Source organism: Daucus carota, chromosome 3, assembly GCF_001625215.2.
Source record: "Daucus carota subsp. sativus chromosome 3, DH1 v3.0, whole genome shotgun sequence".
NCBI classification, from domain to species: Eukaryota; Viridiplantae; Streptophyta; class Magnoliopsida; order Apiales; family Apiaceae; genus Daucus; species Daucus carota.
In genome coordinates, this window is record NC_030383.2 from 63,970,050 (window position 1) to 63,984,778 (window position 14,729).

General features: G+C 35.2%; 4 protein-coding genes across 4 annotated transcripts; 1 reads left to right on the forward strand and 3 right to left on the reverse strand.

Annotated features, from left to right (window-relative positions):
* Positions 1 to 101: 101 nt before the first annotated feature.
* On the reverse strand, positions 102 to 2,670 carry LOC108211275 (uncharacterized). Its single transcript, XM_017382830.2, has 2 exons — positions 1,767 to 2,670; positions 102 to 787 (listed from the first exon to the last, which is right to left on the reverse strand). Exons 1-2 carry the CDS (start codon positions 2,044 to 2,046, stop codon positions 423 to 425), a joined length of 645 nt encoding a protein of 214 aa, XP_017238319.1. The 5' UTR covers positions 2,047 to 2,670; the 3' UTR covers positions 102 to 422.
* Positions 2,671 to 3,617: 947 nt separating this feature from the next.
* LOC108213422 (RPM1-interacting protein 4) lies at positions 3,618 to 5,473 on the forward strand. Its single transcript, XM_017385212.2, has 4 exons — positions 3,618 to 3,794; positions 4,148 to 4,711; positions 4,864 to 5,055; positions 5,152 to 5,473. The coding sequence occupies exons 1-4, from the start codon at positions 3,789 to 3,791 to the stop codon at positions 5,185 to 5,187; spliced, it is 798 nt and encodes a 265-aa protein (XP_017240701.1). The 5' UTR covers positions 3,618 to 3,788; the 3' UTR covers positions 5,188 to 5,473.
* Positions 5,474 to 5,586: 113 nt separating this feature from the next.
* Positions 5,587 to 8,878, reverse strand: LOC108212983 (uncharacterized). Its single transcript, XM_064090288.1, has 5 exons — positions 8,515 to 8,878; positions 7,628 to 8,107; positions 7,113 to 7,256; positions 6,429 to 6,859; positions 5,587 to 6,314 (listed from the first exon to the last, which is right to left on the reverse strand). The coding sequence occupies exons 1-5, from the start codon at positions 8,684 to 8,686 to the stop codon at positions 5,703 to 5,705; spliced, it is 1,839 nt and encodes a 612-aa protein (XP_063946358.1). The 5' UTR covers positions 8,687 to 8,878; the 3' UTR covers positions 5,587 to 5,702.
* Positions 8,879 to 10,964: 2,086 nt separating this feature from the next.
* Positions 10,965 to 14,379, reverse strand: LOC108212984 (ankyrin repeat-containing protein ITN1). Its single transcript, XM_064090206.1, is given in 6 exon segments — positions 10,965 to 11,534; positions 11,647 to 11,743; positions 11,829 to 12,369; positions 12,465 to 12,627; positions 13,074 to 13,300; positions 13,303 to 14,379. Coding segments are annotated over 6 exon segments (1,743 nt in total). The 5' UTR covers positions 13,547 to 14,379; the 3' UTR covers positions 10,965 to 11,063.
* Positions 14,380 to 14,729: the final 350 nt, after the last annotated feature.

Genomic DNA, 14,729 nt, shown 5'->3' on the forward strand with positions numbered 1-14,729 from the left:
TTATACTATTTCAAATGGTTAAACTGGAAACAAACTACAAGTCAGGATCACAACATGCATGTCAATCTAACAAGTAAACGTTGTTCCACAAACTAAGGAAAGAACCCAAAATCCGTAAATTCTGTTATAAATTTAAATCACCCTTTAAGTAAGAAAAATAAATGAGACAAAGGTGGAAAGCAGGCTGAGATACTAAAATGAAATATAGATACTCCCAACATTTGAACAACAAATAATAACAAAATTTCAACAACACTAGCTGATGAGTCAACCCTTTTTCCATCTCAACTCTGGCTGAAGACCTTACCTCTTTCTCGTCCTATTTTATAAAAATGGTTGAGCAACACCTAAAGGAGTCTATAGCACATTTGACCAGTACATGATCCAAAACTTGAATTGTTGTACTGCCAAAGAGTCTGCTTCTATTTCCCGGCAGCATGGGCTTGAAGATTTTGGTTATCTTCTAACAGTCTGTCATATTCAAGGAGTAGATCGGCCATTTGTTTCTGGAGAGCAGCTACATGACCTTCTGCTGTCTCGACCCGAGTGTCCTTCTCTTTTGATTCCAACTTAACCTTATCTAGCTTCCTCATTGCTTCGGAAACCTCTTTTTGCATTAGCTTTGTTGCTTCTTTTGCTTTCTGTTCATTTTCTTCAAGTTGCAGCTGCTCTTTCTCTAGTTTTTCAACGTTCTGTCTAGAATCTTGAACCGTAGTGCGCAAATCAATGAATTTCCGGAGATGATAGTGCATACGCTCAATTAAGAAGCCAAGAAACAATACGAACCCTGCAGGATCATTTTTAGCCATTCAAAAGAAAATACTGATGGAGCAATCTGAAGCAGTGTCCAATATAATAATATAGAAGTCTCAATCATCATACACTTGTTTTAATCTTCAGTTGAATATATTTTATATTAATATTTCTACTTCTAATTTAAATTAAATGAATTCTTCTAATTTTATAAGGATTGCTGAGGGATTTAATTTGCGACATATAACCATACTCTCTGGATTAACATAGAGCAGTCTCACCTAAATATGAAGTTCAGAACTCTAATCAGTGTAACCAGTGAGATATAAAAGAACGAAAGAGGTGCCCTGAGTAGTGTACCTGGTGCATATAACTGCACATTAACCATGTCAAAAATTTGCTGTAAAAGATAGCATTACCCGGTACCTTACAACCACAAAATCACTAGACAGAAATTACGATCTTTTCTTCAAAAACTTGCCTTTATTATAGATATCTTATCACATACACAAAAGAGGTAAGTTATATCATGCTTTAAGCTGATATGTCCTATAAGATTTTCTTGTGATTGCTAAATATCATACTCGTCAAAACCTTAACTTACACTTGTCCACATCCAAGAAACGACTATAGATGCTAGTTAACAATAATATCTAAGAAAGAATGATGGTCTGTTCCCTACCAGAAGTCCAGAATGTCGAAAGAGTATATGCTTACATCATACTAGAACTCTAGAAGTCGATATAACATATTATTTATGAAACACATATTTCATCAAATGCAGCTTATATAACCATAAGTAATAATAGTTAGTGTTATAGCCGCAAAAGGATATAATGAAATCAAAAAGGGAATACTCTGCTAATGACACAAAATCAAAATTCCTACAAACATTACAGTCACATTGAATTCAATTATATCTTACCAAAAATTTGGCACCGCTTTAGACATTTTTCATCACACTTAAATATCTTAAAATGAACACAAATGTGAAAAAGCAAGAGGCGCCATACCCAAAAGAGAAGCCTCTAGCAAGTGAGTTCTCCAAAGTACCTGATCCATTGGTGTCATCGTACCAACCTTGGCACCTTTATTCTGAATCTTGACAATGCTGATAGAATTCGAGAATAAAATCACAAGCATTGTACCAGCAATAGTCAAGACAGTTCCCCTTCTCATCTTTACTTGATCCAATCCATTCATAACTAGCTCCCTCAAGGGACTAATCTCAACCATTAAAAGCAATGCCACAAACCCCTCAGCAAAAAGGATCAAATATAACAACTGAATCATCTTTACCAAAATCAACCAACCACTTGATAAACTAATGCAATTTACAACAAAAAATCACAACTGGGCACTCAAATCTTTCCCTAAATAGCACAAGCCCAAGCAAAATATCCCAAGATAGAATCAAGAAACATAGATTTACTGAAAAAGATACAAACTCTTTCAAAAAAATCACAACTGGGTACTCAAATCTTCCCCAAAATAGCACAATCACAACCAATATATCCCAAGATACAAACTTTTTCAAGAAACTAATGTTATCTAATTATAAATTCAAATTTGGAAAACCCACTTGACAAAATGTGAGAATCAACTTTCTTGAAAGATAGCTGCAGCAACCCAAGTGTTGAATTCAGTGGATTTGAAGCTGCAGCTACACAAGAGTTGTTTTGTTGAGAAAAGTGTCAAATTAGGTCTACTGCTAACAGTAAACAGTGAAAGCTAAATTGCAAAGTTGGTAATTTTTTGCAAGAATAAAGGGTTTAATAACTATTTAATATAGTGCTGTGGATCTGTGAAAATTGGGTTAAAAGTGAATGATTGATAAAACCCAGATGCCTTTTCTTTTTCTTTATGCTTTCTTCATGCTAAAATTAGCTAGAAATACAGTAAGTGGGTTTGGGGTTTTGATTTTTGCAGCTGAGTTTTCAGTTGAACAAGTAAAAAGCGGAAGAATTGATTAATTAATTTACAGCAGATAATACAAGTGCAAAATCTCAATTTAAAAATGAATAAAAATAAACTAATTTACCTCATGATATTTATAGTTTATAATTATTCATAATTAAATATAAATACTGAATCTAAGAATATGAAATCCGCTAACCGAACTCATTAACAATTAACAATTAAATAAACGTCTCGAAAGTAAGTAAATACAATCGTGATAAATGTACATGTTAAAGTAACTGTAAGGTAGAATAATTTTGTGTCACAAATCTCAAGTTATTAAAGATATAAGAATAAAAATAAATTGATAAATCATTAATTCAAATGATAAAAATGATTTTTATTAAAACTTAAAAATAAAAAAATATTTTAAACCAGTCAAACAGGCTGACAACATACAACTTACTTGTCTAAAAGCCCAAAAACATGCAAGTGACAACATATACTATGTTTGAGGTGTTAGAAAACCCAAGTCAAAGCCTTTTAAAAGCCCAACTGACTACTTGAGTAGCATTGTTTATTCATCAAGAGTGAAGACCATTTCTTGTTACTAGATTCAATGGACCAGGTTTGACTTTTCCAGTAATCAAATTTTCTTACCAATTCGTTTTGACTATTTCATGCAATATACAATCACACCTCTGCTAAATGTAACCGAGATTTCCTCTTTATATTTTAACTCATATTTAATTTTTTAATACAATACTAAAACTAGTAAATATTTAATATGATCTTTCATTTTTATCTGCTTCTTCCAATAACTCGTTTCTTTTACGGTGTCAAATTTGAATCGGTAAAAATAGCTAGTAAAGTTGTTGTTGACATTCAAGAATCAACAAGTTGTGAGACACGCAAGCTGAGAAAAGTCAAGCTAGAAGGCACATATAAAAACACATGCATTGCTGCTAGAGCCAAATCACCATACTTCACCTGTTTCTCATAGCTTTTCTCCTTGTGTGTCTCTCTGTTCTCTCTGTTCGTGAATAAACTCGAGCTTTTGGTGATTTGACCACATAATTTACAGGTTTTTGAAGAAATCTTGTTTTCGAGGCTCGGATTCTGTTCATTGTCAGGAAATGGCAGTAAGTTTATTCTGAACTTGAAGTTTTATTGCAATTACAGTATGTATCAGAAGAATGTAATGTTTTGCATCTGTTTTAGATGAAAATTACTGAAATTTAGATTCATCGCTACTCATTTGGTCCAAATATATCAAATTAGTTACAGTTGAGAAAAGTGCCTCTATTTCGTCACTTATTTGAAATTTTGTACGAAGGAAACCATCTGTCAATGACTGAATTGACTCGTCTGAACTATAATTCCTCTGACAGAGCGTACTTTTCATTTAATTTTTAGTTTTTTTTTTTCATTTTTGTATGTCTCTCAGATTTTGAGTATCGAGTAATCAGGACAATTTATCTTCTTGTTGTTGCAGCAACGGCCAGTGGTACCACAGTTCGGCAACTGGGATACAGAGAATAATACTCCTTACACGATTTACTTTGCTGAGGCTCGCAATGCTAAAAATGGAGGGAAGATGATAAATCCAAATGACCCGATGGAGTATCCGGGCATGTTTCCTAATTTAGCTCAAGAGTCGCCTTCTAGAGCTAGAAATGTGCCCGAGGAACCAAAAGGTAGGACAGCAGTTAGACCAACAATAAATGTGCCCGCGGAACCAAAAGGTAGGACAACAGTTAGACCAACAATAATTCGCAATCAATCAAGGGAAAATGGTAATAACAATGTTGGTCGTCAGAGAGGTACGGGGTCTGGTCAGAACCGCGGAGGCAGTGGATTAGGCTCTGGTCAGCCTGGAAGGCAAAATGGTGAATCGGTGCATAGCATTGATCGGTCACCACTCCATCCACAGTACCAGGCAAAATGGAATGAGAAGAGTAGCGGTTCTCCTGCTTGGGAAAATAAGTATTCGAATGAAAGTAGCACTGCCACACCTGGAAGATCCAGAATGAGGCCAGTTTCTCCGCGAGTTCAATATGTGAGTTTATGCCTTTTAAAGAAGCTAATCATTGATTCTGCCTTCAAAATAATTGCTGTAGAATGTAGAGTAGACAATTACCTTAGTATAAAACTAACTTAAATTTTTTATGAAATTTATGATTAATTCTTTTTCCTCATTTGTGGTTTCAGCCTGATAAAGTTGCTGCAGTGCCGATATTTGGTGGCTGGGATGAGAATGATCCTGCAGCAGGCGAAAATTATACCTTCGCATTCAATAATGTACGCCATGAAAAGAACTCAGGCTCACCGATGGTATCAAACATGACTGCAGAACAAGCTTATGCGAATAAGCAAAAGCAAAATGATCGCAACAAAAATAAGGTCTATCCTACATCTTCTCTAAAAGAAAAATCTCTTTCCTCTATAATTCTGCATTGACTAACTCATTCTTCTTTCTTTTAAAACATCAATTTGCAGTCCATGAGCAGGTGGTTTCCATGCTTCGGGAAGTAAGCACCAGCAACTTCCATATATGCTACTACAAGTACAAGTTGTTTGTTACCTGTTCCTAGCGGTGAAGCCTTTCTAGAGGAAAGCAGAGCTTATATGAAGAATATTAGCGCGTTCTCTGATATCTAGTCGTGTTCTTCTACAGGCGATGAATGAGTTTTCATTTTGTGTACCGATATCAAAGATCTTCTTTTCTTTGGACCTTCACCTTGTATACTTGCAGGTCTTTTTTTATGGTTTGTGTATAATGATGTAATAGTTCAATTAAATCTTTCTATGATTGCTTCTCTGCACTGGTTTGTTACAGAAATTTCTGCCTGTGTAAATATTTTAAGATTTTTCGATACTTAATTATACTGGAAAGTGAAAAGAAACACAACTTAAGTACATTCTTGAGGAACATAAACTGATACAGGAAATCATAACTCTTGCCTTTGCTTCTAGATCACACATTTGCTTGTAAATCACAAGTTTCTTTAGATCATACACTGATAACAAATCATTCATACGATTTGCCTTTAGATCATACGTTTGTTGGACCTGAACAGATGCCTAGACATGAGTGCTGATTTAATCACGTCAAGAAGTAGACGATACTGCAGCATCGCAAATGATATAACAGGCGCAGCAGCGAAGGTAGCTACTAATATAGGAATCCATTTCAAACTTTCTGCATAAAGGATGAAGAAGCTCGCGCTGAAAGCAACCATCATAGTAGCAATTGAGATAAAAAGTGTTGAGAATCCAGCCATCAATTTCCAAGGTAAAGACACCAAGAAATCGTTTTCTGTATAACGTGCAGTGAGAATGGCTAAGAACATAAGTATAGAAGCTGAAGAGGCACATAAAGATGTGGCATCTGCTACCACAAATATGATAAATATAGTCTTTTTTCTGAATATTGGATGCCCATTGTCGCCGTTGTTACCACCAGGTAAAGTAAAGGCTGCTGCAAACATGATTGTGGCTATTAGCGTCGCGACAACCATGCACTGAGCTGCTGTATGCTTCATCCAAATCTCTCCTTTCTCTACCATATCCGCGTGCTGCTCAGTGAACAATACCTGGGGTGTTTTCCCTTCCTTGTTCAACTGTCGACGATCAATCACGTGCACCCTGGTACTTACTTCCTATTAAAATAAAAATCGCGACAATATGAGAATGTGCAATTGCCTACCAGAATTTGTTACAGAGCACTTTTAACCCGATCCTCATGTTTATTATGAGAATGAAGGAAAATGTACCTTAAACCACAGTAGTTCTCTTTGCATCTGAAGAGCAGCTCCTGACACATTGTTTAGTCGACTCTGCGGGGGCTTGATTGCAGCTAAATGCAGGATATTATTTCCATCTTTGTCTAGTGTCCGCATCTTCTTTGCACCAAGCTCATACAATAACTTGTACACGTTCTCTTGACGATTTATAACAGCAACATGAAATATTGTGTAGTTGTTGTCACCGGCTGTGTGCCATGCAATTTCAGGAAACAATCTAAGGAGCTCAATTATGAATTTATAGTTGCCCAATCTAGCAGCTATAAACAAAAAACCTTCAGCTTTTTTCTTCTTTGAACCACCAGCAGTTATAATTTTCAGTATGTCGTCGTGCTTCTGTTTGACAATCTCCCCCCATATATACCTGACTATCTCAACTCCTGTAGAGTTATCAAAGGTTCCTAGTCTTGGTCCAGGGAGTACGAAGAGTTTCTTTGATGTTTATTTCAAGCAAATACTAATAAGGGTTAAATATCAAGTAGGTTACTGACGGGGTCCAAAAAATTCAAGTAGGTCACTCATTGCAAATCTGGCTATTCAGACTTGCAATGAGTGACCTACTTGAATTTTTTTGGACCCAATCAGTCACCTACTTGATATTTAACCCATACTTAATAATGCTATAGAGAACAAAAGAACCAGCCGAAAACTCACTTGTATTGACAAGTTTTCTGATAAAGGGTGGTATATTTTGATCCAGTGCAGCAGGTTTACAAGCCAAATACCTCAGTACCTCTGCACCTATTACCATCAGTGTCCCATCTTTCTTGCATATGTTTATAATATTGAAAGCAATATCTACACATTAGAGATGTTATAGTTTGTCAGTTAGTTGTTGTTCAAAGTCACCTAAGACACTTTTGATATTATTACATCGCATCTGGTATAGCTTGACGTTAATCACAGTAACAAGTAAAACATAAAGAAAGATAAGTAATTAATGTGAAATCTCCATAGGAAGGGTAAAACCACAAATCTAATCCTCCCCTCATTATATATCATTCTTAACTTATTTTGATATTCGAGTGCAGATCCCGTCAAAACTCAAAAGGATTCATAAAAATGATAACAACTTCTACAGCAGTGTGCTCCTAGCAAAAGAGAGATCAATAGATGGTAACAACTTCTGGATCAGTGTGCTACTAGAAAAACAGAGTTTCAAATCTTACCAAACAGTCCGACCGCAATGCAATAATCCAGCATTCTTTCTTTATCCCTCAACCCCCAGTTTTCACCTGCAATATCAGTCTTCGAGTACACATATTCCACAACGTCCTTGTTTCCAGACCAAACAGCGCGCATGAGTGGCAAGCTACCACCTCTACGTATCTTTAGAAGCTCTTTATTCCTTTTTAGCAAAACATCAACCATTTTATCGGTTGAAGATACTGCTATCAGAAGTGCTGTTAACCCTTCTTTGTTCAGAAGCTTCAAGTCCTCAACTTGCATCTTGTTCACCAGTTTTTTCGCGAAGTGCGTGTGCTTTGTTGATGATACAATGTGCAGGATGGTATCTTCCCTATGTGTAATGCTCATATTCACCACCTCTGGATATTTTCTTAAAATTCTTTCAGCAGCATGCCAGTCCCCTCTAAGTGCAGCAATTTGCAGAGGAACACAAATCTTCATGTAGTCTTCTTTTCGCTCATCTGCAGTTATATATACAAAGAGAACCTTATCACAAATCTGTAGGAAAACAAATTTTTGACATTAGCCAAATCAAATATTAATAAGCTAGCTAAATTGTTTACGAATCACGTCTCTTCCTTTTTTCTTTTATGGCCAGTTTGGGAACTTAAATTTCATATGAAATTCTGGATTCAATCAAATGACATATCATACACATGCAAAAAATGGATTTGTATAATGCTTGAAATCCAGCACATTCAAATGTCAATATAGAGCTGTGAATTTGAAATATACCTCAAACCATGTCATTTGAAATCCAAAATTTGAAATGAAATACATGGTCAGACGCAATCTTACATTAAGACAAATAAGAAAAGTTAATCATGCGCGGTGCATATAAAAATTGGCTCCATAGAGTTCAACCAACCCGAGAGGTAGAACGAAGAAGGCCTATTCAAAGCAGCTCGCTGGTTCTTAGCGTGTGCCCTTGGCGGATGAGTTGGTTGGGTGATTTGAATCGAATGATGCAGCGGAGGAGGTGCATTCTTAGTTGCAGGAGATTTCTTTGCAGGCTTCGATCTGCGTAGTGTAGCAGTCATTGTAGTAGTGGTATTGAAGCCTGTTGATTTCTTTGCAGCCTGTCAACAGCTCGACCTGCGCAGCAGCTCTTTTGTCAGGAATGCTGATTCAGGATTCATCTGCTGACAGAATTTTATCGAGAATCACTTCTGCCATAAACTCTTTTACTATGAGAAGTCGGAACTGAATTATTAGTATGAGATTAGCTGACAAATTTGTTCTCCCTCCTTTTTCTTTGTCCTATTGAAAAATTTAAGCTTCTCATAATTGCAATGATTTTGTATTCTAAAAGTCGTTGATTAACCGCGATTGATCATCGATCAATTTTGTTACGTAATTCGTCGAACTGATTAATACGTGCTTATTTAATTAACCATCCATCTTATAATCTCCCGTCAATCTAACTAATATTCAATTAGTCTTTGTTCCGTGTCTTGCCGATTATATCCAAATCCAATTGCCGTTTTTTACAACACTGGTGGTGACAAACAATAATTTTTAAAAAAATATTCAAATTTTTTTTAAAAGCAAAAAAAATCAATCATGCATTTTGAGATAATTTTTTTTTTGAAAGACATTATTAAGAACTATCCCTGCCGTATAAAATCCTTACATCAAAAATAATTAGAACATACATTAGACTTCAGACATATATGTTGTCGATAATTTTAGTCAAATTTCTGATATTAAATATCTTTGTTGAACCTACCAAAACATAAGATTCAACTTCGTCTATATATTTTATCTATAACAATTTAAAATAATAATGACATACTATTTCAAACCAACTTTATAGATTTAATATAAAAGTTTGTTATTTTAGTTTTATAATTTTAACCCGCCAACGATGCTACGAAGAATCCATAAGTTTGTTATTAAAACTTTATAGATTTAATATGAAATGCGGGATGTCTTCGTTTACAGAACATGTTCCTACCAGCTTTTCATATGAGTTCCAGCTAAATTAATTAATTAATCTCAGACTAAATATAAGTAATATTTTCCGAGCAGTTCTAAAGTAATAATTTCTGAGCAGTTCCAAGGTCGATCTCAATCAGCACGACTGTGGAATACTGGAATCACAAAGTCGTACCTCGCACTATTGAATTTGTCCGAGCTTATGAAGAACCTACTTACCTTATTATTACTAGTAAACTTCGTTGTAAAAAATAGAATTCCGATTTTATGGATGAAATTATGGAACAAGAATTAATCAGAGAGATACTTCAAAAAAAAGAATGAATCGGAGATTAATTAGATTGATAGAGAATTAATTGGATAAGGATTAATCAGATGATTAACTGAATAATCAGATATTTAATCAGATCGACGAACGACAGAATAAGGATTAATCGGTAATTAATTATGATCAATCATTACTACATGTTATTCATTATTCAAAAACATTTATGTTGGTGGCAATATTTTTTTTTTACAGAATGTTGGTGGCAATATTTTAAGGAAAATGCTAGAGACCCCAAATATTTATCCCAAAATTTTTTCCCAAATGATGTGGCGAAATTTCATTGGTTGCATTCATTCCCATAATAATGAGGCCCCCCTGCAGATTCATCAATCACCCAATCAAATTTCGCCACTTGTTATCCACGTCATTTGGTAACAAATTTTGGGGAAAAAATTTGGGGTCTCTAGCATTGCTCATATTTTAATTTGAAGGAATCATTGACAATTTTTTTAAGGAATCATTTCTGTTTTATATATTCATGTGATTTATCTTTGTTGAGTATTTAAACTGCGTACCTTCTCTCCACCTACTCTTTGTTCTCTCTCGGCTCGGACAACCTACTTATTTAATCCATATATGAATTAATAAGAAACAAAAAGTAACTATATAATTTTACGTTCTATATTCGATGGTGACCGATAAAAATAAAGACATTTTATCTATTCATTCCCCTTGAAACATTAATTTCGAGAGCTGGTAGTTTTCATGTTTTGAAAAATAATTTACAAGTCCAAAAATATAAGTAACATTTCAGTCCGACTCACATTGAATATCGGACTCACATTGAATATAGTTGAGACCCCGGTTCAGCTTATAAGTAAAAATAAAATTATTGAGTGCATCAACAAATTTCAATCATTTGTTGAGATATGCGATGGACTTGTATCCTACCAAGTTGTTGAATTTGTACTAGTGTACTTGTTCTGTAATTTAACTCAAGTTTGTAAAAAGATTAGGAATTTGATCCGGGATGTCACACACGTTGTTTGGAGATTCTAAAAGAAAACATCGACGCATATGATAGCAAGAATATGAGAAAATGTAATATGAACATCGCCAGCAAGTTCTCAGATAAAGTGATCAGGTGTAGTACATTACAACATTTTCAGAAAATTATTTCTGTTACTGACGAATCAACAGCGAATTCGTTTCTAAATCATACGGTTCTGGGGCCTGAACAGATGCCTGGAATTGAATGTTGAATTAATCACATCAAAAAGTAAACGAAATTGCAGCAGAGCAAATAAAACAACAGGCACACCAGCTAATGCAGCAATTGATGCAGGAATCCATTTCATACTTTCTGCATAAAGGAGAAAGAAGCTCGCGCTGAAAGCAATCATCATTGTGACGATTGAGAAGAATACTGTTATGAGTCCAACCATCAATTTCACTGGTAAAGACACCAAGAAATCCTTTTCTGCATACCGCGAAGTGAGAATGGCCAAAAACATTAGTATGGAAGCTGAGGAGGTGCACAATGATACCGCGTCTGCTACCACAAACACGATAAAGGCACTCTTCTTCAGGAATATTGGATGCCCGGTGTCACCATTGTTACCACCAGGCAAAGTAAAAGCTGCTGCAAACATAATTGTTGGATCCCTGTCCCTTAATGTATACTATCCAGGGGGAAGGAGGGAGTATTATTATTGTTGGATGAGCTTCATATAATCTTTTATTTAATTATAATAATAATAATCATTATACTTTTAATGAAGCTAATCTAAGTACATCCTGAGCAGGTCTGGATAAAAGAGAAGCAGAAAAATACAGATTGAACACAACAACTCTAAGTACATCCTGAAGAGAAGACCTTTTGGAGTACACTCTGAATGGAAAATAAACTGGTACAGTAAATCATTCCATCAGACATTTGCCTCTAGATCATACGTTTCTTGAGCCGAAACAGATGCCTGGAATTGAATGTTGAATTTACGACGTCAAAAAGTAGACTGTATTGTAGCAGAGCAAATATGATAACAGGCAGACCAGCTAACGTACAGACTAAAACAGGAATCCATCTCATTTTTTCCGCATAAACCAGAAAGAAACTCGCGCTTTTTAGTCGACTTTTCGCTGGCTTCATAGCAGCTAAATGTAGAATATTATTTTTATCCTTGTCTAGTGTCCCCAACTTTTTTGAACCAAGCTCATACAACAAATTGTACACATTCTCCTGACGATGTATAACTGCAACATGAAATATTGTGTATTTGTTGTCATCTCTGCTCCATGCTATTTCTGGATACAATCTAAGGAGCTCAATTATGAATTTATAGTTGCCCAATCTAGCAGCTACAAATAGAAGACCTTCAACTTCTTTCTTCTTATAATCACCAACAACTGTTTTCAATATGTCCTCATGCTTCTGTTTAACAATCTCTTCCCATATATTCCTGACTATTTCAACTCCTACAGAATTATCAACGCTTCCTAGTCCTGGCCCGGGGAGTACTGAAACAGAAAAATTTCAACTTTTTCAAGATAATTATGTGTGAGAAGTAGAACGCCGCACTTTTTCAGAACACATTTACCAGTTTATAACTCACCTTTATTGACAAGTCTTCTAAGAAAAGGTCGTATTTTTCCATCGAAGGCAGCAGGTTTAGAAGCCAAATACCTCAGTACCTCTGTACCTATTATCATGAGTGTCCCTTCTTTCTTGCAGTCATTCATAATTTTTAAGGCGATATCTACAAATTTAAAAATGCTCTGCTATATCAGTTGATATATGTGCTCAATCACTCAAGATGCTAATCATCAAGAATAATAAAGTAAGAAACACACAGAAACTTTAAATGGTTAGACCTGGCAGTCTTAGGGGGTGTTTGGCCGGGGCTTAAAAGTCCGGCTTATGGGTTTATAAGTTAGAAGCATTTATTCATACTGTTTGTGTAAAAGGTCAAGAAATACTTATAAAAAACTAAGAATACTAGCTTTTGTTTCATGACTATACTTTTTTCTCAAACACTTTAATCACTTATAAGTCTTAATTTGCTTCTAACTTCTACTTCATTTTTTTACTTTAAGCAAAAAGCACTTATTACAGATTAAAAAAAAAACTTGGAATTGAGAAATATATTTAAAGCATAGAAGATTTATAAGAACCATAACTTCTTAATCAGAGAGTTTCAAAACTTACCAAATAGTCCTTCCACAATGCATGAATTCAGCAAACTTTTTTTATCCGATACTTTCCATTTTTCATCTACAATATCGGTCATGGAGTACATATATTCCACAATGTCCTTGTGTCCAGACCAAATCGCACACATGAGTGGTAACCTACCCCTCGTACGTATCTTTAAGAGACCTTTGTTCCTTTTCAGCAATATATCAACCATTTTCTCGGTTGAAGCTACAGCTAACCAAAGAGCTGTACCCCCTCTTTGTTTTGAAGTTTCAAGTCCTGAATTTACATCTTGGTCACCAGTTTTTCCGCAAAGTAAGTGTGCTTTGTTGAAGCTGCAATGTGTAGAACAGTATCTTCTCTATGTGTGATGCTCATGTTTATCACCTTTGGATATTTTCTCAGAATTATGTCTGCAGCATGCCAGTCACCTCTTAGCGCAGCACTGTGCAGAGGAACACATATCTTCATGTAATCTGTTTGTTGTTCCTCTGCATACATACACAAAGAGGAACACTAAATACATAACATCATCCAAACCAAGTGAAGCATCCACTTCCAAAGGATTATATGGCCCAAGCTTTTTATATGATGCTCATTTTGGCCCAGCAGAAACCAAGCTGTCCTTGAAGTATTGTTGTCCGCGTGCCAGCATATAGTCTCATATTTTTACTCATCATCATAAGTGTCTCCATGATCTTACGATTGAAGTGTTAGATGCTCGTAAGTCATCCTCCTAACATCATGTGGTTCTACAAGAATTGGTCAATCTGATATAATATCAGTTTTAGGAGAATTTCTTAATACAGTTACTCTTGTGGAAAATTTCATGTTAAGCTCTTTAAAAATTTAAGAGTTTGGTTATTTTTCTTATGATTATCTAGGTGCTCTGAATTTATTACTTTTATGACTTCCTTATAGTTATATTCAATTCAAATACAAACAAAAATAATTAAATAGAGAGCAAGAATAAAAAATTTGTTGAATTTTCACGTTATTAAATTTATTACCTTACTAGGTTCATATATATTATTTTTAAAGAATAATTTGAAAGTAGTCTTATGTTATTATTGTTAGAAAATGGAGTTTTAAGTTCATAATTTTATTATGTTCTTGTTGTTAATTCCATAATCTAATGATTGGAAGTTGTTTCTAGATATCGGGACTTAAACTTTCATGTATGGGTTTAAGAATTTTCTTAATGAAATCCATAAGAGAAATGAAGTTGAAGTTAGTAGCTTGAAAGAGCTTGTTTTGAGAATGTATTGTTTGTCCCACATAGAAAGAAATAAAGGGGGTGTTGGCTTTATATAGTATAACACACATGGGTAGTGCATAACTATTAAGGTGTGCTATGGTGCGTGGTGTTCTCACGAGCCCACGCGCGCCGCCGCCGCCGCCCCGCCACGCCTCGGCACGACTCGGGTCGGGTCGAAGGGCGAATGTCTCGGCGTCTCGCGTACGCGAGGCGACCTGGGCGGAGGATTTTATTTCGGTTTTGATTTAATTTAATTAAATTATTTAATCAGTTGGGCTGGGTTAGTACCTCTGTTGGGCTCTCTTGGACTGGGTTCAATTCTTATGAGCCAAGTCAGATACACTGAATCTGGACATGTAACTGATATAAATTAATTATATATATATCAAAACGGCTGTTTTAATGTATAAAAACCGTTATTATTTT

What these genes read in the sequence shown, in the direction of transcription:
- LOC108213422 (XM_017385212.2), top strand. An exon ending in TTTCTCCGCGAGTTCAATAT is followed by an intron (nt 4,712 to 4,863) that starts GTGAGTTTATGC and finishes TTGTGGTTTCAG; the next exon opens with CCTGATAAAGTTGCTGCAGT. An exon ending in ATGATCGCAACAAAAATAAG is followed by an intron (nt 5,056 to 5,151) that starts GTCTATCCTACA and finishes ATCAATTTGCAG; the next exon opens with TCCATGAGCAGGTGGTTTCC.
- LOC108211275 (XM_017382830.2), bottom strand. Translation starts at nt 2,046, where the DNA reads ATGATTCAGTTGTTATATTTGATCCTTTTTGCTGAGGGGTTTGTGGCA. An exon ending in GCTAGAGGCTTCTCTTTTGG is followed by an intron (nt 788 to 1,766) that starts GTATGGCGCCTC and finishes ATGATCCTGCAG; the next exon opens with GGTTCGTATTGTTTCTTGGC.
- LOC108212983 (XM_064090288.1), bottom strand. Translation starts at nt 8,686, where the DNA reads ATGACTGCTACACTACGCAGATCGAAGCCTGCAAAGAAATCTCCTGCA. An exon ending in TTCTTCGTTCTACCTCTCGG is followed by an intron (nt 8,108 to 8,514) that starts GTTGGTTGAACT and finishes ATATAACTGCAG; the next exon opens with ATGAGCGAAAAGAAGACTAC. An exon ending in CAGAAAACTTGTCAATACAA is followed by an intron (nt 6,860 to 7,112) that starts GTGAGTTTTCGG and finishes GACCAAGACTAG; the next exon opens with GAACCTTTGATAACTCTACA.